Source organism: Ciconia boyciana, chromosome 1 (genome assembly GCF_034638445.1).
Source record: "Ciconia boyciana chromosome 1, ASM3463844v1, whole genome shotgun sequence".
NCBI classification, from domain to species: domain Eukaryota; kingdom Metazoa; phylum Chordata; class Aves; order Ciconiiformes; family Ciconiidae; genus Ciconia; species Ciconia boyciana.
This window is the reverse complement of record NC_132934.1, coordinates 150,957,047-150,980,225: the sequence shown is the minus strand read 5'-3', so window position 1 is coordinate 150,980,225 and position 23,179 is coordinate 150,957,047. Positions and strand designations below refer to the sequence as shown.

Below are 23,179 nucleotides of genomic sequence, written 5' to 3'. Positions count from 1 at the left end.
TGAATGTGGTAGACCAATTAAAGCATAAAATAAAAAAAAATATAATTTCCATATTATGGAAATCCATGGGATATTAGATGTTTTGAGTCTGACTGCTGACAGTAGAAATGAACCCGTCAAGCAAATACACAAACTTTGAAGTGCCTCTAGTGGAGGAAATTATCAGTAAAATTTGTGCCTTTTAGTAGATGCGGAAGTTACCAAGCATATTGGCACTACTAAGTAATTAAATATTTTTATTAATGATGTCTTATTAAAGAATGCCTATTTAAGCCCCAGGTGCTGGTGCTTCAATTCTGATATGGAAATGTTTCACATACAGTATATGATTTTGTAGATTAATATGTCATTGTGATTTGCAGGAAGTCATATTTAGAAATGAAGTATATTGACCTTGCTTTTATGAGTGATTACAGGAAGGTTATACAGAGAGCTTCAGTGATAAATCATCTTTTCTTTTTTTTAATGTAGCCTCAAGTAATGATAAAAAATTTAATTTATACAGTTGTTTACTTTTCCAGGGGAAATTCAGCTCCTTTTCCAAGTAGTTCTTTATCTAATACCTATGGAAGTGATATGTTAATAAAGCTAACATAGATTTATCATAAAAACTTACAGATTTAAAGTAATTGGAAACTTCTTTCCAGACAAAATTGGTTTGTGCTTTTTTCCTTTTTTTGCTTGCATATAGCCTAGAAGAATTCTGTAAGCAGTGCTTGGTTTGGTTTATGTTTTTTTCCAAAAGGGAGAGGAGGAAGCAGGCACCTCCTTTTACTGCACCAAAGACATATTGCGAGCATTGAGTTTGTGTTCTCTGAAATCCTGGAAATAGAAGTAGCAGCAGGGGATTTCCTTGGCCTCAGTTGAATTCTGAATAGGTTCAGGTCATCTACAGAAAACTTTTGTCCTGGTCACCACACAAAGACAAAACCCTTGGAACATTCAGAAAGGCTGCAGCTCTCTTCCAAGTCAGGATAAGCTTATGGCAGTAGGTTTTCCATGCATATTATTTTTTCCTTGGTAAGTGGCGGCACCTGGCAGAGGGCTGTTCTCCCTCAGTTACTACCCTCCTTCTTTCCTTGTTCACAGGATTCTGCCAGAAACCTGTTCTTCCCTCCTGTCTGTTCAGGATACTGGGAGCCCTGAAATTATTTATTTTTTCTCAATGAGGGCTTCTCCTAAATCCTCTTTCTCCTTCAAGTTTGTCAAGGAACTGAATGACATACTGAATCTGCTACAAGGAAGCCCTGATAAACCCAAAATAATACTAGATAGACCAACTAAACGATTATTTTAATAACTGGTACTTACAATGTCTTTGACATGCTGATGGCCCTGAATTTCTAAGAAGAAAAACAAGTGTGAGAATACAAGAAGTGGACATTCAAGTTTTTACAGAAAAGAACAGATGTAGTTGTCTTTTTTTCCTTTTCAGTTTTTGATAGCTTTCTATTTGCCTTTGTGTCTTTCCTGGTTTAAAAAAAAAAAATAAAAATTCTGCTAATCTGGCTTTTTTCAATAGTGGATGGGGAGGGAGTGGGCAGGATAAATGTTTAGGCTTTGACTAACCCAACGGGAAGGAACTTCAGGCATCTACATCCTTCTCCACGCAGCACTTTGTCATTGTAGCACATCATCCATTCCTTAGATTCCTGCTTGACAATTTCACTATGTCCTTTTGTTGTTTGGTTAGTTGTCACTGCAGCTGAAGTATGGACATCAACAGCTGAATGACTTTCAAAATGTGAATTTGATCATGCAGTCATATAATATAGCTGACGCCACACAGGGCTTTTACAAGTCCCTTCATTCTTTGAGAGTAGTGATCTGTCATGTCTTTGTGTGTTCTTGAAAACAGCTTATGAAGTGTAGAGAAAATAATTGCTTCCGTAGATAAGTATGTCTGGATGTGTCACACAACTTGCAGTTCTACTACTTACTGTGTTGACTGCTTCAATACTGAGTTAATGATTTTTTTTGTTTGCTTGTTTACTGTTAAAGTCTGAGGTGCAGAAAGGGAAAAAATAACTTCCTTGCTTCTACATCTGCAATGGAACAAGAGTACAAGTTTTTAAATATTTTATTTCTGCTTATTTCTTTGCAGTAAAACATCATAAAGTTCCAAGACAGGTAAATGCTGGATGTCGGAGCTAATGGTATGAGAGGCTGAAAACAGAATGATAGGATGTGGGCTATGGATGCTTTAAAACACAAAAGGAATAATTTTGGTTTTAGCAGATATTTCAAATGAGATATCCTCAAAGACTTGCTTTCGTCTAAGAATACGCTTCCTTCCTTCCTTCTTTGTATGAAGGGTGAAAGAGTTCGTAGTACTTACCTAGAACACCTAACATGTCTTCCATTTAAACCAGACAAAAGCTGGATTTGACATTTCTGATATTATAAATCTTCTACAAAAATAACCTGGCATTCTGTCGTCTCTTTTCTGAGAAATGAGGATCGCAGAGAATTCTCCTCTTACCTTTTTGGGTCTTTTTAGGCTTTGCTGTTGCATAAAAGGGCACAATCCAATTTGAAGGAAAAAAGGAAAAAAATCTAATCTGAAAAAGGGATTTTGTTGATGTGAATGGTTAGCTGAACTTCTAGCCTGACAGCGATGAAACGTGTCAAGCATCTTTCTTGAAATTTTAAATGCTGTAAATATTGGATAAAAAAAATTTAAGGACGGAAATGGAGTTGTTTCCCCTGGGGTAAGCAAAGACCTGAAAGCTACTGTTCTTCTGTCTTCATGTTTGTAGACTTTGTCTGGTGTTTCTGTAAAAAGAAAAAGAAATTTATACCAACTGTCCTAACGCAGATAACTGGAGGAGCAGGGTTTGTGGGTTCTCATCTTACTGACAAACTAATGATGGATGGCCATGAGGTTACAGTTGTGGACAACTTCTTTACGGGCAGGAAAAGAAATGTGGAGCACTGGATTGGTCATGAGAACTTCGAACTGATAAATCACGATGTCGTTGAGCCGCTGTACGTTGAAGGTGAGTAGTCTCTGCTTTGGTATCTGCACTTTGTTGTGCTTTACCCTTTTAAGTATGTATGTCTGTAAAGAAATGAAATTTATGCACTGACTTCTGGATCTAATACCTGTATGCTTTGTTTATTATTAGCCTAATTCCTGTGACCACTGTGGAGTGAGAGGTTCAGAGCGCTTTTATCTTTGAAATCAGTTCGTTCTTTCTGAGTGGACAGGAGGAAGGAAATCTTAAAACTTCCTAATGTGACTGATTTTGTGCGAAAGCAAGATGGCAGTGGGTCAGTCTGACCCATCCATTGTCTTACGTCCCTGTCTGCCTGCACAGGCTTACTGTGCACACAGTCTGTGGTCTAGATATGTCATGAACTGAGAAGTTTAATTCAGGGCTGCAGTTATGCTAGGGGGCATACATCCTGCAACTGTGTATGGTCAGTTGAGAGGAGAATAAGCTCTTTCAGAGGGCAAGTCAGCTCACTTTCCTTAATTGCCTTATGTGTCTTCTGTGGAAAACATTGCTCCTACTTTAGGTACATGCATTCCACAGCCTGTAGAATAGGAAAATGGCAGCACTGAATTTCCCAAGTTTTCAACAACAAAAAAACCCCTAAAAACCACCACCAACAAAAAAACCCAAAAACAAACAAACAAAAAACCAACCCTCTAAACAAAGAAAGAAACAAAACATTCCACTTTGAAGAAGTGGAAGTAACTCAACATCTAAACTATCATAAACCTCAAACTATTATGCCAAGTTGTAAGACAGCATTAACATAGCTGTATTTGAGAGATATATGCATTGATAGACTTCTGTGGGGTTATATAAATATCTAGTGAATCAATGAAAACGTTACTCAAGTTACACTGCGGTTCTGGTGGGTTTGCTCCATCCCTTTAAACCTTTGTAGCAATGTATTTGTTTCATTTTTGTAAACAAAAAAATGAATCTGAGGTTGTATTTTTTTATTCCTGCTGAGTTCTAATGGATGGAATTTCACAGGGAAAACCTCTAGCAATTGCATCTCTTGTATTATTGCTTGTGATGAATGCCTGACAACACTACTGAAACAGTCCTGCAAACACATGCTCCTTCTCTGCTCTGGCAATGCACTGGTTCAGTTACTGCCTGTTATTTTACTTCAGACTTTTGCTTCTACTGACAGAGTAATGGGACTAGGATCTTATTAATTGACTTCAAGTGCTGGTAGCTTATACCTCAGCCAGTTCAGTTTGTCAGTTTTCCTAATCTTTCCTGTGTTACCTTTTTTCTGACTGATTATACTTGAGACCTTCTCAGAGAATTATCGTTGCTTATATTGTTGCCCAGTTACTAGGCACTAATGAATGGGAATTTTGAGATCCTTCAGCTACCTCTCCCATGTTCTATGTAATTAAGTCACTAATTCCCCATTTTGTGCTGACAACAAGTTATAACATGTTACTCAGTGGGCAGTTTATTGAATGTCTTCTCATCTTCCAACAGCGTAAATTGAAGCTGGCATGGCTAAATGTTAAAATAAAATTAACTTTGATATACTGGTATAGGAACATGATAAAATTTAATTTCAGTGCAGAGTTTACATTCCAACTTGGGGGGGGGGGGGGAGATGAGGCAATGAGAGATAGTTATTGTAACAGATTAACAAATTGGCGTATGGGTCAATACTTCTTTTCTTAGTCCCAGTTTCTCCGTTTTACTTGTAAATAGAAATTTGAATGACTGTGAAGTCATGACAAAAGGTTCATATCTAAAGAATTCCTGTTTATTTGCTGTCCTGTTTAAATAAGGCCATATAAAAATGTTTGACACTTAAATTCCAGAGAGAGTAATCAGTACTTTATTTCTGAAAAAGACCTCATTTCTGATCTAGAAAAGGACAGTGTTTGCACTTTTGATATGGAAAGTGAGTTTAGTCTCAAGATGTGTAGCCTTCACTAAATCTCTTGATGCATAGGGGGTTTTTTTTGTGCATAAGCATTACTGCGAAGCTAAAATCTGCCTTGTCTGAGTCATTATCTTTGATCTATGGCATGAAGTGGCACTCAGCATTCTTGGATCTTGATCTGGTTTGGCCAGAAACAGTAATAAATCACCTAAACACACATTTTACTTCTCAGCCCTGGGATACCTATGTTAACTGTAGAGCTGAATGACTTTCCTCCTCCTCCACTAGGATTTCCTTAGCATTTGGAGAAGATGTCAGTAGAAAACTCACAAGAACATAGCTTTCACTTAAGCTTTTTCAAGCAGAAAAACAAAGGCCCTGGATTCTTTAATGGAATGAAAGTAGTTTAGGAATCTTGAAAGACAGAAGATCGTAAAAGTAAAAAAAAAAAAAAAGTCTGAAAAGAAAATTTTCTAAGCTTTGTATAATAGTTTGCGTAATTTTTTATTGTAATTGAGTTCTGTGTTTTAAAGTACTTGGGATTTTTAAAGGTATTTTCATTTCAGCCTAACCCTTAAGTTGAGTTTTAATCCACTAATGAATGGAGGGTTTTTTGGAACAGGAAGACAATTTTCTTTTCCGAAGGGTGAGGTATAAAGAAAAGCATCTCTTATTACTCTTTCAAGTATTATCAGCAAAAAAGTATAGGAATCCACCTTTAATAGGTCACTGGCTTGACTGGGTCTAAAAATGCTTTTATTCTTAAGGACTTTGCTGGCTTGTGGGTCTGAGTGGACTTTAAGGCTAAACCCAACAGTCTCACAAAATTGGCCAAAAGAATAGTCTATAGCCTTCTTGTGAATAATAGCCTTCCAGAAGTCAAGATGATAACATTTTACTAAACACTGTTATGCAGTATTGCAGAATTGTTCCATCTCCGAGGCATTTCACAGATAACTTAAGGCACATACAAATACAGCTTCTAATTTTTATGTGAGTGCTTTCAATACATTGCTTTTTTTGCTTTGGTACTTCCATCCCAGATTTTTCTCCCCCTAGTCTTCATTCCCTTTACTAGATACTTAATACATTCAACTTGATGGTTTTAAATTGTACGATTATGGAAAGTCATGACAAGGCAGAAGATAACATATGCTACTTAATTTTGTTTGTCCAGAGCCAAGTGCCATGGTGCCTGGGTCTCTGGTGAAGCTCTCCAAAACTGCTCCAGTACGAGCAATATGGTAAATATGAGCAATATGGTAAACCTCTATAAAGTTATTCTAGTTTGCCTTAAGTTACAGGCAACATTTTTAACATTAGGAAAATGAATTTGTATTTGTAGTCCTTTTTAGTTCAGTGCAATAGAAATGTCTCGCTTCACTGTGTCAGCTTCTCTGGCCTGACCTACAGCAGTGGAATTGGCGTAGCTGTTCTCTACAAGAAAAGTCCATATGTTTAAGCTGTAGGCAGTTGTTCGTATGCTTCTAATCAAAGCTCTTCTGCTTAGTACTTCCTGACTAGCAAGTACGGTGATGGATGCAGGTGCTTAGTGGAGTTAGTGACCCGTTTAGTCTTTTCTAGTACCATGACACATGTTGAAGGCAGAAATTGAAGATGAAGGTCATTCCTATGTCATTTCCTATCATAGGAAAGGTGGTAGATTCTACCCTTACTATTCACTTAGGAAGCACGGAGAACACGTGCAGTGATACAGCTGGAAAATAAAGATAGATTATATGAAGGAAGGTAGTTTTATTGCAATATTTTGTAAAAGTGAGTGGTTATATTGATCATACTTGTTTAGCATTAAGGAAAATGCAAGACCGAATGTTTGTGTCTGGATTTAGGTATTACAGAGTCCGTATTATAGGGGGTTTTTGAGCTTTTCACATAGAAAAGGGCATAACTGACAAATTTTAGTTGCCATTGACCTTGCAATATGTTACTAAAACTTTATGTTGATCATAGATTTCTGTATTTGTCACTGGGTACCTGATGGCTTGAATGTTTATGCCAGCTTCTGTGTCTGTGCTATTTTGAAATTGATTTAATTTTTTGCTTTTTTCAGCAAAATTGTGACATGAAAAATTTGTTTGTTTGTTTATTTTATTGCTAGTCTACCATCCTGTGCTTGGTAAACTACTTCTTGCTGCTCTGTTCACAGTGGCTTACAGAGTTCTAGCCCCTGAGATGAGTTACATACAAAACTTGCAGAATTTTGTTATCGTTTGTTCTTCTTTTATGGTCCTTACCTATCTACATAAAGCTCTGCACAACCTTTCACACAGTCACTTTCAATTAATGACATTATGGCTTAATTGTAAAGCTAGCTCAAGGCTTCTTAGCAGGCACAATTAAATGTTGTAAAACCTTTTTTTCTTTATCTTATACAAAAGGAAGAGGCATGGAGGTCAATCGCAGGATGCATTTGTTCCTATCGTCCAGTAGATGCTGTCCCAGTCACCCAAACAGTTAATCCTCTAGGATAGTTTTCCACATTTCTGGCTTGAGGAGAGTTTAAGTTGCCTGCTGTATTAAATAACTGACAACTTTGTGCTAGAGCACATGAGGTTGTTGGCCGAGCTAGGTAGATGGCTTTGTCTAGCATGTCTGGCTGGCCTGCTGAAATACTGAGACAAGAAAGTATGCATTTTTTAGACCTGACAGTTAAAAGAGAGAAGGTGGAAGGAGAAATAAGTGTACTTGTCTCAATATCCTTAGCTCGATGTCTCACATGTGACCAGCTTGGGGAAGAAACTTGCCTTTCCACTTTTCTGAAATGTCCAACACTCTCTAAATGTTTTGGAAAATGAGCGATGTTTTGAATTGGTCTAAAGCTCAATACTCTAGATTCCTTCCTAGGCAAGGGGAAAGGTCCTGGAGCTGCCTGGCTGCCTGTCCCTTTGATCTAGAAGGTGGCCATCTGACACTTGGCAAATGCCCCATCTTCCATCCATCTGCTAGTTCTGCTCTTGCTCAACCTTTTCATCACAGGGGTCTATTTTTGCCTTTGCACATATGGGAGGAAGTATGTTGAGGCAAACCAGACTCAGACAGGCAAGACCATGTCTCTGGCAAGGAAGACCGTCTTTGTCTCCCAGCTCCTTCTCTTCGTCACATTTAAAGTAATTGCCAGCTGGGAAACAAAGTGAGGAAGAAGAACCAGGGGAAGAAGAGTCCTTTCTCCATTACACCTAGCTTCTTGTTTAAAAATAAATTGAAGGTTATAAGGAACCTTTGGGGTTTTGTATTTTGTTTGCATTTGTTTCTAGCTAACAATTATATGGGCCACTTGGATAATCATAGTCCTAGCTGTATCCCAATGCAACAAAAGGAAAGGTAGGTTTTGGCCCTGTTCATCTGAATTGCCATGTGCCATTAAAGGAACCATTCCTATAGGAGCTGCTGTGTGTCAAAAATTCAGCAGGTATTTTAAAAACAACAAAAATAAAGTGGATGGAGGTAGGGAGGCAGGAAAGTGTTCATTTCTGTTTTGACAAACTAGGATTGGGCAGTAAGTTACTGACAGACCACAATGCTTTTGAAGTGACATTTTCACTCTGCAAAAATTCCACCACAGCCTGTTGAAAACTAGATTTAGAAAGGGTTGTGAAGGAATAGGCAGAGAGAAATAGCATAAAACTCAGGTCACAGTTCAACTCTGCATTGGCTGCAGGTGGCTCTAGCTATTATTTTGCTCATTTTTCTGAGCCACTGTGCTTGAATTGCCTGATGTCTGCAAGCAGTGGTCAGCTGCTGCTCTGAGCATTTCTTTCATCAGCTTCTAGTCTACTCCTTTTCTTTGGTTTCATGACAGTACCATGCTATGGGAAGGGATGCTTACATTCAGAGGCATAACTTGAGGCCTCTTCATTCATATTCGTGTCTCATCTGTAGGAGGCACGTCAAAGTTCAGTAGACCAATTAAACTTTACCCCATGCTACATCTTTGCATTATTGCCCCAACACAAGAAATCCTGAAAAAAAAAAAATTAAATTTTATTCACTACTTAAACTTACGATGTCAAGTTAACAAAATAAGGAGAAAATATTCCATGTCACACTTCATCATACAGAACAATTAACTATTTTCATGTTGCAGACAGAATCCTAAAAGTTTCAGTTGCATTAGCAGTGCAGGCAGGGCTTTGAGTCTGAGCTGGGAGCTCTATTCCTCCAGCACTCACTGTGTCAGACTATCTTTGGATACTAAATGCGTTTACTACTATAGGTTGCCTTCTGTGAAAAGCTCTCTTTTGATGCTGCTGCACTGGAGTTGATAGTGCATGGCAATATCAGTTTCTGTTGATATGAGAGCAAATAGCAGAGCAGCCTGCTGTGTGAAATTGTATTTCTCTGCACTTTTAAGTCCAGAGAAATTGGAGTTTTCCACATTGGTGAGAGTAAGTCCTCACCAATGTGACACATGCCAAAATTGTATCTCTTTTTTTGGGGGGGCTGTTTTGACATCTTGTAGGCAGCTGGTCATTTCTGCTCTGGAGATGAACAGCTGTAGACCACAGAGAGCATGGCAACATGTAAGAAGTAGATATATTTTGTGGCATCTGCTTGGGCATACTAACTGTCAAATATCGTTACTCTGTCAAGACGGTAAAACTTGGGGGTGATGGAGTCACACAGATTGCCTTAGAAGCTAATCTTGTGTTTATGCTGATAGTTAACTGTTCTGTGTGATGAGGTTTGACTTGAAATAATTTATCCTTATTTTGGTCACTATTGACATTGTAAGCTTAAGCAGTGATTAAAATTTAGTCATAAATTATTTTACAGGATTTCTTGTGTTGGGGCAATAATGCAAAGATGCAGCACGGGGTAAACTTTGACATGCCTCCTACAGGTGAGCCAGTATGCGCTTACAGAAGCTATGAGCTTGCCTAGTAGACTTAAAAACAACAGTTAATCTAGAAAAACATGACTGTGTGTGCAAGTACACTTCACTGAGGATTCAGAAAGAAAGTAGGTTAAATATTTTACATTGAAAATTTTGCCAGTATTTTTTTAAGTTTTATTATCAGAACACATCTTAAAAAGGATGTAATGTTTTAATATGAAGAGATGCTTGTGTTTTGAAGGCTTTTAACTACTTTTAATTTTTTCATTGCTTAAAGGATTGTTGAAAAGTAATACGTACATTCCACATCAAACCACTTACATACACTGTCACCCTAACCAATCTGGTTTTTTACAATAGAGAGGGGTCAGGAAGGAAAGGATTGTGTGCTTGCTTTGTCAAATGAAATTTGGGAGTCAGGGAAGAAGGGAAGTCTTCAACAGGAAACACATTCCTCTAACATTTCTGTTTTCTCAGCTAGTTGAGAGTAGGTGATAACTTCATATTTCATATTCTTTTCCTACTAGTTGTACCTCATATATAGCCTATGCTGTTTAAGCAAGTATAGTTATATTCAAATGGAGAAAAAGAAAAACTGGGGCAAGTTTGGAATTATTTTTTTTTTAAATTTGAAAGTCAAGGATGCTTCTACCCTGGTTTTGGTAGAAGAATTAATTTAAAACTGGAGAAAAAAGTTTGTTATGTCACAGATACTGTGAAAGTTAAACCCAACAGAGGGCTAATGGTAATCAATGCATTGTCAAAATACAGCTTTATTTTATATTGCTGTCATTTGCTAATGCTTGTTAATTGTAAAACACCTGAGAAAATAGTTAAAAGAAAAATGGAGTGTACCATTTGACCAAGTGTTCTGTTCTAGGGCAAGAAAGCCTTATACCATGCAATATTGTCTTCTGTCAAAATAGCAGCTAGCCTTGACTTTTCCAGGTTCTTTCAGGTTTCAATGCTGAATCTTAAAAAAGCAAACTTTCCTTTTGTAACACAAAGAAGGAATTGCTTTCCCTTCTTCCATCCTGCCATTCTAATTCTTACATCACCTTTTGACTACTTTTCTTGGATGACCTTGGTAGGGGATTTGTTATTTTTCTTTCTTAAGCATCGCTATCTCTCATTTGATCTTATGTTTCATTTTTTTTGGCATTCACTTATCCATGTTCTTTTTTTAAATAGTTCTGGCTGTGATTCATGTTACATAGAAGACAGAAAGACATTTTTATATTTACAATAGTTGTGTTATGAAAGGCTTTCAGGTTGAGCTTTGAATATTGGATACTGCTTGTGGAAATGAGTCCAGTTGTTATTGGTTTGTTTTTATTACAATTTAACAAAAAAAAAAATTTTTTCCCTGTAGTACCTGCAGCCTTTGCATTCTTATGTCATGCAATGGATTTTGCAATCCTGATACGCTGAAGCTGGTCTCAAATTAGGATTTGCCTAAGATTTTCGTGATTACCAATGTTAATCAAGTAATATCTTGGGATTCTTTTAGGTTTCATATTTAAGACTGACTCTGGTGTACTGCACAGCTTATCGAGGTTTTTTTCAGTTCTTTAAATTTGCTGGGGTGAGCTGAGCTCTCTGAAGTTTTGAAGTACAGAGATAGCAATTTTCCTGATGGCCTATTACAAAACCAAAGTTGAGCGAAGTCCTGTGTGCTTGTTTTCCTTGTATCAAATACCATTTATGGTACCTATACGTGTCTTCTGAACTACCTTGATAGAAATGACTGCCATGCTTGTTCTGGAAATAGACCATTCTATGAAAATGAGTAAATAGCTGAAAATAAACAAGTAAGCCTGACTACTGGATGAATAGACAGCAAAGCACAATTCATTTAGGTTAAGATAGAAATAAGCCAAAGTAGAAGAAGTTGGAGAGAGAAGGAAGTCCTGATTGGTGACACATTTGGCCTTGAACTTAAAATCTGTTACAGCCTTCATTCTCTTTTCTCTCTCTGTTCTCTTGTGCTAGGAATAATTGTTAAATTAAGAATCATAGAATGCTTTGGGTTGGAAGAGACCTTAAAGACCATCTAGTTCCAACCCCCCTGCCATAAGCAGGGACACCTTCCACTAAATCAGGTTGCTCAAAGCCTCATCCAGCCTGGCCTTGAACAATTCCAGGGAGGGGGCATCCACAACTTCCCTGGGCAACCTGTTCCAGTGTCTTACCACCCTCAGAGTAAAGAATTTCTTCCTAATATCTAATCTAAATCTACCCTGTTTCAGTTTAAAACCATTACCACTTGTCCTATCACTACACTCCCTGATAAAGTCCCTTCCCATCTTTCTTATGAGCCCTGTTTAAGTACTGGAAGGCTGCTATAAGGTCTCCCTGGAGCCTTTTCTTCTCTAGGCTAAACATCCCCAGCTCTCTCAGCCTGTCCTCATATGGGAGGTGTTCCATCCTTCCTCTTGACCCGCTCAAGGAGGTCCATGTCTGTCTTATGCTGGGGGCCCCAGAGTTGGACGCAGTACTCCAGGTGGGGTCTCATAAGAATGCAGTAGGGGGCAGAATCACCTCCCTTGACCTGCTGGTCACGCTGCTTTTGATGGAGCCCAGGATACAGTTGTCTTTCTGGGCTGCAAGTACACATTGCCAGCTCAAGTCCAACTTTTCATCCATCAGTACCCCCAAGTCCTTCTTTGCACGGCTGCTCTCAATCCACTTGTTGCCCAGTCTGTGTCCGTGTTTGGGATTGCCCTGACCCAGGTGTGGGACCTTGCACTTGGCCTTGTTGAACTTCATGAGGTTTGCACAGGCCCTAGTCTATACTCATGACAGTGGTGTAACTGTTTAGGTTTTTTATACTAGGCTCTAATTTGCTGTTGTGTGGAATATGTATTTCCAATGGGTGATTTGGAATCTTCAATCACAGAAATGCAGCAAATTTTATTAGTTATGATTGGACTTGCACTACCTGGGCAATCTGTTGCCAGTACCCAAGCTACCTTATTTTAAATTAGGTTAGGCATCATTATACCTTCATTGGTTGTTAGGTATGGTCAAGTGTGTTGGTGAATTATATTTCATAACTGGGGAGGCTGGAATCTCTGTACTGGGAAGGTTTTGTTTGTTGGTTTTTTTATAAAGCTAAAATGCTGTATTATCTAAAGTGCAGCGTAGAACACCAGTGGAGCAAAGGCAATAGATAGGGGAAAAAGGACAAAAGTTGCATGCCCATATCTTGGCATACATATTTAAAATATAAATGTGATACTAATCCCATTAATATTTCATTGACAAGTGACTTACAAATAAAAATACAATATTTAATTTTCCCGAAAGGTTCCTCCTGGTTTTAAATTAATTTATTAAAAAAAAATTCTGCCATCTTTGCTTGGGGTTCCATGTGAGAAAAATATTCTGAAGCTGATAGTCACTTAAAAACTTGAGGGTAATAGAATGTTGCATATACTTTTACAGCTTGTAAATGTCTCTGAAGTACTCATAACTAACATTTTTAGAAGTGAAAAATGTCAACACCCAGACAGACTTCTGTATCTGTGTCAACAGTGTTGATATATACTATGCTTTAGTTTTTGTTTTACTAAAAAGTAAGTCTTGCTTTGGGTTACAACAGGTTTGCATACATCTGTATTATCAGTAGGTAACAATATAGGAACTGCTGATTTCCAGTGTTAGGAAATGCAGAAAGAAGTACTTGTTTCTTGACCGTAATGTTTTCTCATTTAATATGTTATATGGGAAAATAATAATGCTTTCTTTCCCCCCTTCTGGTTTTCTGTAGTGGACCAGATCTATCATCTAGCATCTCCTGCTTCTCCTCCAAATTACATGTATAATCCTATAAAAACATTAAAGACCAACACTATTGGGACATTAAATATGCTGGGTAAGTGGAAATCTTTTTTTCTTACTTAACTTTGTTAGACATAACACAACTTGGACAGAGTTACTGGAGGGAGAGGAAGATGGAGCAGATGAGTTGAACATTTTAAAAAGTTGATTCTTTAAGAAAAATAAGGGGAGGTCTTCCCCTCTGAAGACTTTTGTACTTTTCCTTTAAATATATCTGCAAGATGAACTCCGACAACATGCAAGCTCAGCTATCAAAGTGCAAGAACTTCACGCCTGTAACTTGGCTATGGACTAATAACTGTGCAGTTATTATAGAAGTCATAGGAACTACTAAGAGCATGGGATTTTTATAGTAAAGTTGTGTCCATGACTGTGTTTCTCACCTTGGTGACTGTAGGATGTTCCCACGTTTGCCATGAGTGACTGTTCCTTTCCACCATGACAAACGTTGAACTAGGTGGAACTGCATTGGCCCTCTAAACCCCAAATATCAAGAGCACTGCACCCTCTTGCGCATGCCTTGGCTAGCAAATTCTGCAAGAACGTTTAATGTCTAGCTTATGCTAGATAATTACAAGGCAACGTTTTCAGCTTTGTCTGTTGGTTTTGATGCTGGGAATGGGCCTATGAAAAGAAGGCCTCAAGCCTTCACTACTTTTTCTCCTATCTTTGATCCATTTGGCATATGCTGCAGCTTGAACTGGGTGTCAGTGATCCTAAGAGTTATTAGGAGGCAAAAAACCACTGGGCATTAGCTCAGCTGAGTTTCTCATTCAAGTGATGCTCTAGTGAGTACCATTCAGAGAATTAAGTGATTTAAAAGCTATTGAGGTACCAGACAGTTGTATGGCATAGAAGAGAGATTTCTTTGATTTGCCATGCCAACTTGAAGGCCAGAAAGTCATTGAAATGGAGTGCAGAATAATCTCAAGTGATAGGTAGGATCAGCCAGGCTGTTTAAAGGGGCATAATAAAGGGAAAATGATTGATTTTGTCCTGTAACATGTTATTCTGTATCAGTTTCTTTATGTAGCTTATCTGTAAGTTTTCGTAATCATAATGTGTGTCGTTTCAAGATCCTGATTTCATACTGGAATGGTTTATGCTTACTTGGCCTTCATTTAGGGTATAATGTATTAAGTTCTTGGATCTTGGTTCAGTGTAACTTTATGTCCCAGAAGCAAACACATCACACGTGGGTGCTGCTCTGCCATTTCGCAAGTTTTCTACCTCGGGAGTGGGAGCTATGGATGTGATTTACAGCTAGAATTATCTAATGAGATAAATCGAATTCTCTTTAAGAACATGTAAAATGGGATCACACTAAAGCAGTTAATGTGACTGAAAGGTTCTTGAACTTGATCTAATTATGTTCTTCTTTCCCTGCCCAAAATTTAGGGTTAGCCAAACGTGTTGGAGCACGGCTGCTGCTGGCTTCTACGTCAGAGGTGTATGGAGGTAAGAAGGATAAAACAGTGTTTAGAGCTCTTGAGATGTGACTGTGTAAAAGGGTATTTACAAACCTTTTGTCAGATGATTGATAGATTTTCATTACTGTCTTAGCTTGATTTCTTTATCAGATGTACTTCTCACAGCTTAAAATGTCAGTGTTAGTACTTGCTTTAAATCTCGAGTCAGAGTGGTGGAAGGAGGCTGAGACTTTGTAGCTTTCCTATGTCTTAGTTTATGGCCCTTTTTCAAAAGGGCTTGTGCGGGAATTTTGAGTGTTGAACTCTGATTAAAAATCCAGATGCCATAATAAAAACCTGTGAAGAAAGAGTATTTCGGTAGCAAATCTGCTTCTGTCTTCCCCAGTTGTATTGTTACGATTTAGCAATTGTCCTAGTGTGTACAGCACAGTGCAAGAGACGAGGACGTAACCTCCAAGCTAAGAAAATAGTGACTGTGCATGCGTGCCATTGTGTTGTCTCTTAAAATGTAATATTGAGCAATGGTGCCATATCTCTCCTTCTTCCTTTTGCTGTTACTAAGAAGTGAAGTAGCAAGAGAATGACTGATAGAACTGCTAGCTGGATGCCATGAGAATCTTTAGTACTTCCTTGGGCTGTGTGACAGACTGTCTGCCTACTAGAGAACCTTCCTGCAGTTGTGAAGTCTTGCCTAATTGGTAATAGCAGTGTTGCAAGGTTAATGGAGATACACAGGCACGGTCACCTGCTCAACTTTAGTAGTTGTGAGAGTCTAGGCTTTAAAAAAACCAAATAAACAAAAAATACTCATCTCTCTAACAAGATGCAAACCTTTGTGAGGAAAAAGTGAGGAAGGACAAAAAACATACCTCAAGGAGTACGCTCTTGGTGGAATAACTTCAGTCAAGAAGATTCAAAGCAAATACCCAAGCAAGAGATCCACTAAGGTGACCAGGCAACCAAATAAGTGGCTTGAGCATGTGCAGCATTCTTATTGCCTCCCTTGCCTTTGATTATCCACAGTCAGGCTCCGCAGAGAAGAATGGTAGCCCCAAGGACTCTTCTGTAATTGGACAAACTCCCTTCTGGAACAGGGGACCAACAGGCAAAAAAACCCCAGAGTTTTGGAGCCTCATTGCTCTGCTGCAGTCTGCCTGCTGAAGCAGAAAACTTGAAACTCCCCTTATTAGGCTTTGTTGTGTCAGTAAAGCCAGTGGAGAGAGTCTACTCATACCATACTCTGACTAAACAGATAAAGTCATTTTGCTGAAAAATAAAGGACAGAAAATAGTCAGAAAATATCTATTAGCTGTTTCCACAGGAGTTCTCAAAGCAGTGTTGTATAGAGAGCTTCCAAGTGCTTTGTAAGACTGCCTCTGCCAGAAAGCAGACAGAAACTGAGGTGGCCTTCCAGATCACAGAGCCTCCTGGGACCCTTTTAAAATTGCTGTAGGCTTTTGTAATTGTGTAAAACCTCTCTGCATTTGTCATTGCTCTGTGGCTCTCATATGGCAGTAATTAATCTGTAATTATGTCAGTGAGCAGCATAAAAACAGGAAGGGTTAATCAGAACTGACCATCAACATTGTTTAAAAAATTAAACTCTAACACTTGAAAGTTTAGTAGTAAGGTATGCAAACTTCAAACCCAGTAAGGAGAGTGAGGCACCACAGATAGCAAAGTGGGGAAGTGTAGCAAAGTGATTGTATTGTTTCAAGCATATAGAGCGAACACATGCATGCACACAGAGCCTTACTAGAGTCTTACATCTTCCTTAACTGTCATTTTCATGGTTCTAGCGAGTACACTTTTAAGGAATGGTGTTGAAACTTAATATCTTTTAAATGCACAGTTCAGAGAGGAGCTGTTAAACTATATAACACCAGTGATATACTGAAAGATTCATTATATATAGTCACCTTTTTGACAGAAGATAATTTAAGGTGTTTTTTTTTTTTCCCCCGTAGATCCTGAAGTTCACCCTCAAAATGAGGATTACTGGGGCCATGTGAATCCAATAGGTCCAAGAGCCTGCTATGATGAAGGAAAGCGGGTTGCAGAGACCATGTGTTATGCATACATGAAGCAGGTATTAAACTTGTATCAGATTCAATGGATTTTCTGTAATTATGAAGGCCAAATGTGTCACAAAACTGGAATATGTGTACTTAGGGGTAGGAGGGCAAAAGAGAATGTCTTGAGTAGGAGCGTTCATACTGTAGCTGCAAAATCTGTTTTCTTTAATGCAAAAGTCTTATTGCTCCCATCTGTTGCGTTTTTTCAAATGAGCAGTGTTCTTCAAGAAAATGTGCTTTAGTCTTCTTGATAGACATATTATGTCTTTCAGTATTGTAAATAGTTTTTAGACAGATTAAACTGAGGTGACTTTACTAATTTGGGAGCCAGATAACAGAGTTGTTTCAATTTGGTCCTGTGCTGAGAAGTGCTTTGCTGAATAGGGTCATTACTGATAAACGTGGAATGTTTAATGAGCATAATTGAAATCAGAATATACAGGTAAAAATGAGGTTCTTTAATGAGTACCAATATAGGAGCAAGGTATTTTAAATCACTTTAGAAATGTCTTAAAATTATGTAGGTATAAACACAGCCCTTAACGAAAGATATGAATACTCAGCTATGTAATGCACTTTTTCAAATGCAGTAACATGAGGATAAAAATGCAATTTAAAATGTTTGTGAAATGATACATCCCAGTTTCTGTGGGTTTTATAATCAACAAGTAGAAACTCATCATTAACTAACCCAGCATCAACTCTTTCTGTATGTAGATCTTATCTTATTTAATTGCTGTTCAGCTAGTCTCTGGGAGACTATTTGATTAGAAAATGTGGCACACTAAAGAAAATCATATCACCATTTCTTGGTGTTTGCAGCCTTAATATACAAAGGTATAAATCAATCAAATGTAGTATATTCTGTAGAATTTTAAACCTTTAAATTATAAAATACTAAGGGCTTTTAAAAACCTTGAAAACACAATTAAGTAGTAAGACTTTAGGGGTGGTATTTTAGTACAGAGGTTGTAGTAATTTTCTCTTATCTCTTCTGCCAGACAGAGACAGCAGAGGTTCGTGTTTCCTTTGCTCTGTTAAATCATTTATGGTACAATATGGGGGTACTGCTCTTGTTCAGGATAATGTCTTCCATACTTCACTGTAGAAAAATATTCCTCGTGGGTCTGGAAATCCATTCGCAGTTGAATATTGCAGTTTTTATGATAAATTCTTGTGCTGTAGGGTATTGAATTTTTTTGCAAGCTTGTGGTACACACTGCAGTATTCTTTTAGAAGGGCAAGACTGTAGGTCATTTTGAAAGTCATGGGCTGTATCTTAAAGCCACAGGATGAGTCATGATACTATCCCATAAATTTAATGCAGGATTTACAAAGGATAGTAAAGGTTTGTAAGGTGGAACTGCAATGCACACATACATTAAGTGAAAACTCATGATGCAAATGAGCTCTCTGTCCTAGGGGCAGCTCTGTGAGATATTTCTTGTACTTTATTATGGGTTAGTGACGTCTGCCCTAGCTTGTCCCACATTCAGGTATATTCTGAAACACTGTTAAGCTTTTTTTTTTTTTTTCCCCCAGAATTTAGACAATGCACTGTTATTAGTGGAGGAAACATTATCTTTTGCTAGTGGAAAAATCTGACTACTGCTATGAAAATAAGTATTGTGCTTTTAAGGGGGTTTTCAGACAGGAGTGACCTAGCCCAAATCAACTGGATTTACAGGATTTCAGGCTAAAGTGTTTCCAGAATCTTCTCAACTTCAATAAAAAGAAGAAACAAGCAAACTTATTTCTGCTTTTTTGGTAATTTCTTCGTGAGTGTTCCATCATAGTTAGGTACCTTATATATCTAATCACGTTTCCAAAAAATATAAAAGTTAACTTCTACATTATACTTCCAGACAGGCTGTTTGAATCAGAACAGCTCTTGAATCTAGTCAAAGATTATGACTCTTTATTCACAGGTGTCAGAGTTCCTCAGTAGCCTGTCCTGACCAAGACCTTTTCGGTGCGCTCTTTTCTGCTGGCAGCATTGTTTTGTTCACTTATTTTGACCCTATGAATTAGGCATTTCTTGACTTTATCTCCTTTTTACAGCTGCTATCTTTAAACAAGCCCAGCAGTACTTCCTTATCAAAGAGTCCAAGGGCAGTAGTAGCATTCAGTAATATATAAGCATCTGCTTGAAAGGAGAGGTCGGGAGTTCAGTATTTTCTGGAGAAATGCAGAGCTCACAAATTCAAAGCATGGACATGAGTTCATCTCTTCCCATGTGAGGCACCTCTGTGTGTGGTTTGAGAAGATACTTGCTACAGGCTTCTGCGAGCAGCTCTCCTTCCTTTAATTCGTGTGGGAGCGTAGGTCAGCCATGCTCCGTACTGTGAATGGAAGTACCTGCGTCTGGAACTTTTCTCAAGCCATGGGAAGCTTTAGTTCCTTGCCCTGTTCATCTGGGAACTAAGTTGCATTCTCTCATTCAGACTTCTTCAGAATTCGCTTCTCTTCATCTCTTTTTCAGTGCTTGCTAGCACTCCCTCCTGGAAAGCCTTTTTCCATTCATTCACTTGCCTTAACAAGGTGCAAAGCAAGTTTTGAAACTCTCTCATCAGCTTGTCAATCTGTTTACTTTCTCCATTCTGTACTCTTATTTTTGTAACTATTCTGCCTATCCTTCGTAGTCCTTCCAGTGCTTTATGCTTTTGCATAAACTTCCTATACAGATGTGATTTATCAGAACTAAATATTAAGTATAAACTTCTTTAAGTGGACAAGTGTTATGCTCTGCCTTATAGAATATTCTATAACCAGGACTGTGAAGACTCAAGGTGCCAAAAAATCTTAATAGGTAACAGAAGAAAGGGAAGACATGCTAGAGGTGAAGTTTATTATATTAATGTGAGAGAGTAACACATGCAAACTGATGCTGAAATTTGTTAAATATCGAAGTGCATTGCAATTACAACACTAGGGTGACTTTCTGTTTTACGTTAAGTTGTACTTTCCCTCCAATCTTTAATTCAGAAATTGAGTTGGTTTCAGTAATCATAAAAAACCTTGATGTAAAATGTAGGGGTAATGAAAACTGTTGATCAAATTGCGACTGAAAAGGCATTGAATAGTGAATAACCAGGCAGTTATTGAGTAATTAGATAGAAAACAAATAGCTATGTTGAATTAAAGCAGTTTTGCTTTAATGTCTTTTGGGAGTTTATCCTGTATTCTCATTATCTCTCGTTGTTTCCTATATTCAATATAGATTATTTTTAAGCATGGAGCATTCTTTTTTGGTGTTGCCACATTAAGTTTGTTAGCAGTTTGCTTAAGAAAAGATGCAGAATTGTTGCTTTTTGTGGAAGAATGGAATTGAATTGTTTGTGGTTCTGACAGCGTAGGGGGAAAAGAGGAAGCATTGCATCTCCTCCGGGCAATAGTCAAAAGCCCAGAGAACAGTCCTTTAATGACACAGATGGTGGTTACTGTTGGAGGTATACCAGGCCAAAGCTAAATGGTAGTGGTAAAAGATATCATGAATTCCTTTAGCTTTTTAGAAGCCATGCAGAGGAGTTTCACATCCAGGAATAGTAGTGACGCCAGGGTTGGAGAGGGGAGTCTGTAAGGTGCTACAGGCAGTCAGCCACCTTGGGCAGTGCCTCTAGTGTAGGTAAGAAGAGTTGAGATGCTACAGCCCCTCTCACTGCTGACCGCTAAAGTGAGGGTGTCAGCACTGCAACTGGTGTCCCATCTGAGTTGTTATATACAAAGTCAGTGAAATTCAGAAGGAAAAGAAAAAGATTGCTCACAACTTCTTTCCTTTGCAAAGTCCAAGAGATCACATACTCACAGTTATATTAATATTCTCAATAAATGTGGCAGTTCTGTTGAAAATTTCAAGTACTGTTTGTTGTTAGTCACTTTTATCTTGATTAACTGACTCCACTTTCAAAGAGGAAACAGTGCTGTTTTCAACCATTGCTTCACAAATAGGCCTTCTCTTTGGAAAAGAGAAACCACAGATAAAAATCTTTTCCCATAGTTCAGTAAAGTCCTGCAAACTGTAATAATATAGAGATTAAATAATGTTAAGCTTTTGAAACTGGCTTGTTGCCGTTACCGTTGTACAGCCCTTCCAATAGTCCTGCCATTTTGTAAAACCTGCTGGTACGTATTCTCTGTACTGTCGGATTAACGGATCTGCACATTTTCTAATGAGTTGTTAGAGCTGTCTGTAATAATTCTATTGCTCTGCACATGAACCAAAACATAGTGTTTGGTCCTGTACAAACGTAGAAGTGGAATATAGTTTTCCAAAGCCATCTGTTGTTAACATTCAGTTGGAGGAAGTGAGGTGAAAAGGAGAGACACAGAATGCGTCAGTATCTGAGGCAGTATTACAAAAATGCAACCTGTTGTTTCACTGGGTCATTAGTAATAGGAGCCCCTCTGTAAGTGGAGAGTTTCATTATTTAAGTATCTGTTTATAAATTGTACTGTTTTATCGGAGTTGTCAGAACTTCCTATAGAAACCTAACATGGATATAGATAGGAGTTTTTTTCTGTCAGTGGAGCAACACTTTTTCCAAATTATATGAAAATAAAGCAGGAAAAAACTGTCAGGTCTTCTGGCCCGTATTCAGACATAATGGTTTTGCTAATACTCTGGTATCTCTACTGTTTCTACATGCTCTGTGCTGTTAACAATTACAGAATAACTTTGTACCATAGACAAGGTAGAAGACCGGATTGAAATGGTTGTCAAAGCCAGGGACTAAACAGATACAGGCAGTTTCCCAAGAAAAGACTGAATGCTTTCCATAGTCTCTGTGCTCTAGGTTTTTTGGGGGTTGTTTTTGTTTTCTCTCCCTCCTTCCCTCCTTCCCTCCTTCCCTCCTTCCCTCCTTCCCTCCTTCCCTCCTTCCCTCCTTCCCTCCTTCCCTCCTTCCCTCCTTCCCTCCTTCCCTCCTTCCCTCCTTCCCTCCTTCCCTCCTTCCCTCCTTCCCTCCTTCCCTCCTTCCCTCCTTCCCTCCTTCCCTCCCTGTGCTGTAAGAAATCACATCTTCTGATTTTCCTCAGATAATTGGAGAACTTAGTTCTTTGTTCTTGATATTGTTACACTGTTGTGTAAACTGAATTTTGAAGTCAGGAAGACTTTAAACTTTTTTTTAGAGATTGATTCATTTCACTAAGTTTATCTGGTGTCTGAATAAGAATATATCCATAGCAGCATTCATCTCTTGATGCAAAGCGTGTGTTGTTTCTGATGTTCTTTTCAATTTGGTACACCTCTTATTTTTGTCCATAAGATGCATCCTCCTCATACAGCCACCATTACTCTAAAAGCAGTGGTAAGCCATTTTCCTGTAACTGTCATTATTACACTAATTCATGAGTATAACTCTGCAGAACTCTCTGTTATGCAGATGACTAAAATTAAATTGTTTGAGGTATATATTGTTGTTTGCTTGCATGTATTCCTGACCCTTATTGGAAACTTACTGGAAGCTGCGATACAGTTCTGATTCACTGGGTATTATCGCACTGGTTATGTTATCTGCTGCCTCATGTTCAGAAGCCATGTTGTGCAGTAAAATACTGAAGTTACAATCCCTGTCTGAAGGGGATATCATAGTAATTCAGGCATAGACGCATTTAAGTGGGTACACATCTCTTCCCAATGGCAATGTCTTCTGTCAAAGTGTTGGTGGAACATGCCTATGGCTGTTTGCATTGGCCATGTACAGTACATGCAAGAGTTATGCAAGCTGAGGCAAGTACTAGAAATAGGACATACTTTTAGCAGGGAGGTATAAATAATGGTATGAAGAGAAGTTGTAGTTTCTCTAGTCTGGGAAGTGTTGAACTATAATCATGGTAATATTTCAACCTTAAGGTAAGTGTACTGGAGGTGTGCCTTTGGTTGTGTTCAGGGACCTGCCGAACATAGTCAGATGATTGTGATTGTCCTTCCTAGCTTGTTTAGGAGCTTTACTGTTTATGAAATTCAGATCTCAGCATCGCTGTTTTTGCAAAACAGTTTTAAAAAGCTGATAGTAACCAGGAATTAATCTCATTTTGCTTATACAATAGGCAGGACATATATATATAAAATACCTTGGACCAAGCCTCAGCGTAGAGTA

The 23,179-nt window shown here is 38.2% G+C and overlaps 1 protein-coding gene across 1 annotated transcript in view; it reads left to right on the top strand.

Annotated features, from left to right (window-relative positions):
• Positions 1-23,179, top strand: part of UXS1 (UDP-glucuronate decarboxylase 1) — a 66,274-nt gene that overhangs the window by 26,462 nt on the left and 16,633 nt on the right. Inside the window, exons 6-9 of the mRNA XM_072849775.1 lie at positions 2,819-2,999; positions 13,506-13,610; positions 14,975-15,034; positions 16,974-17,095. Of these exons, the coding sequence (XP_072705876.1) occupies positions 2,819-2,999; positions 13,506-13,610; positions 14,975-15,034; positions 16,974-17,095 (468 nt within the window). The remainder of the gene's footprint in view (positions 1-2,818; positions 3,000-13,505; positions 13,611-14,974; positions 15,035-16,973; positions 17,096-23,179) is intronic.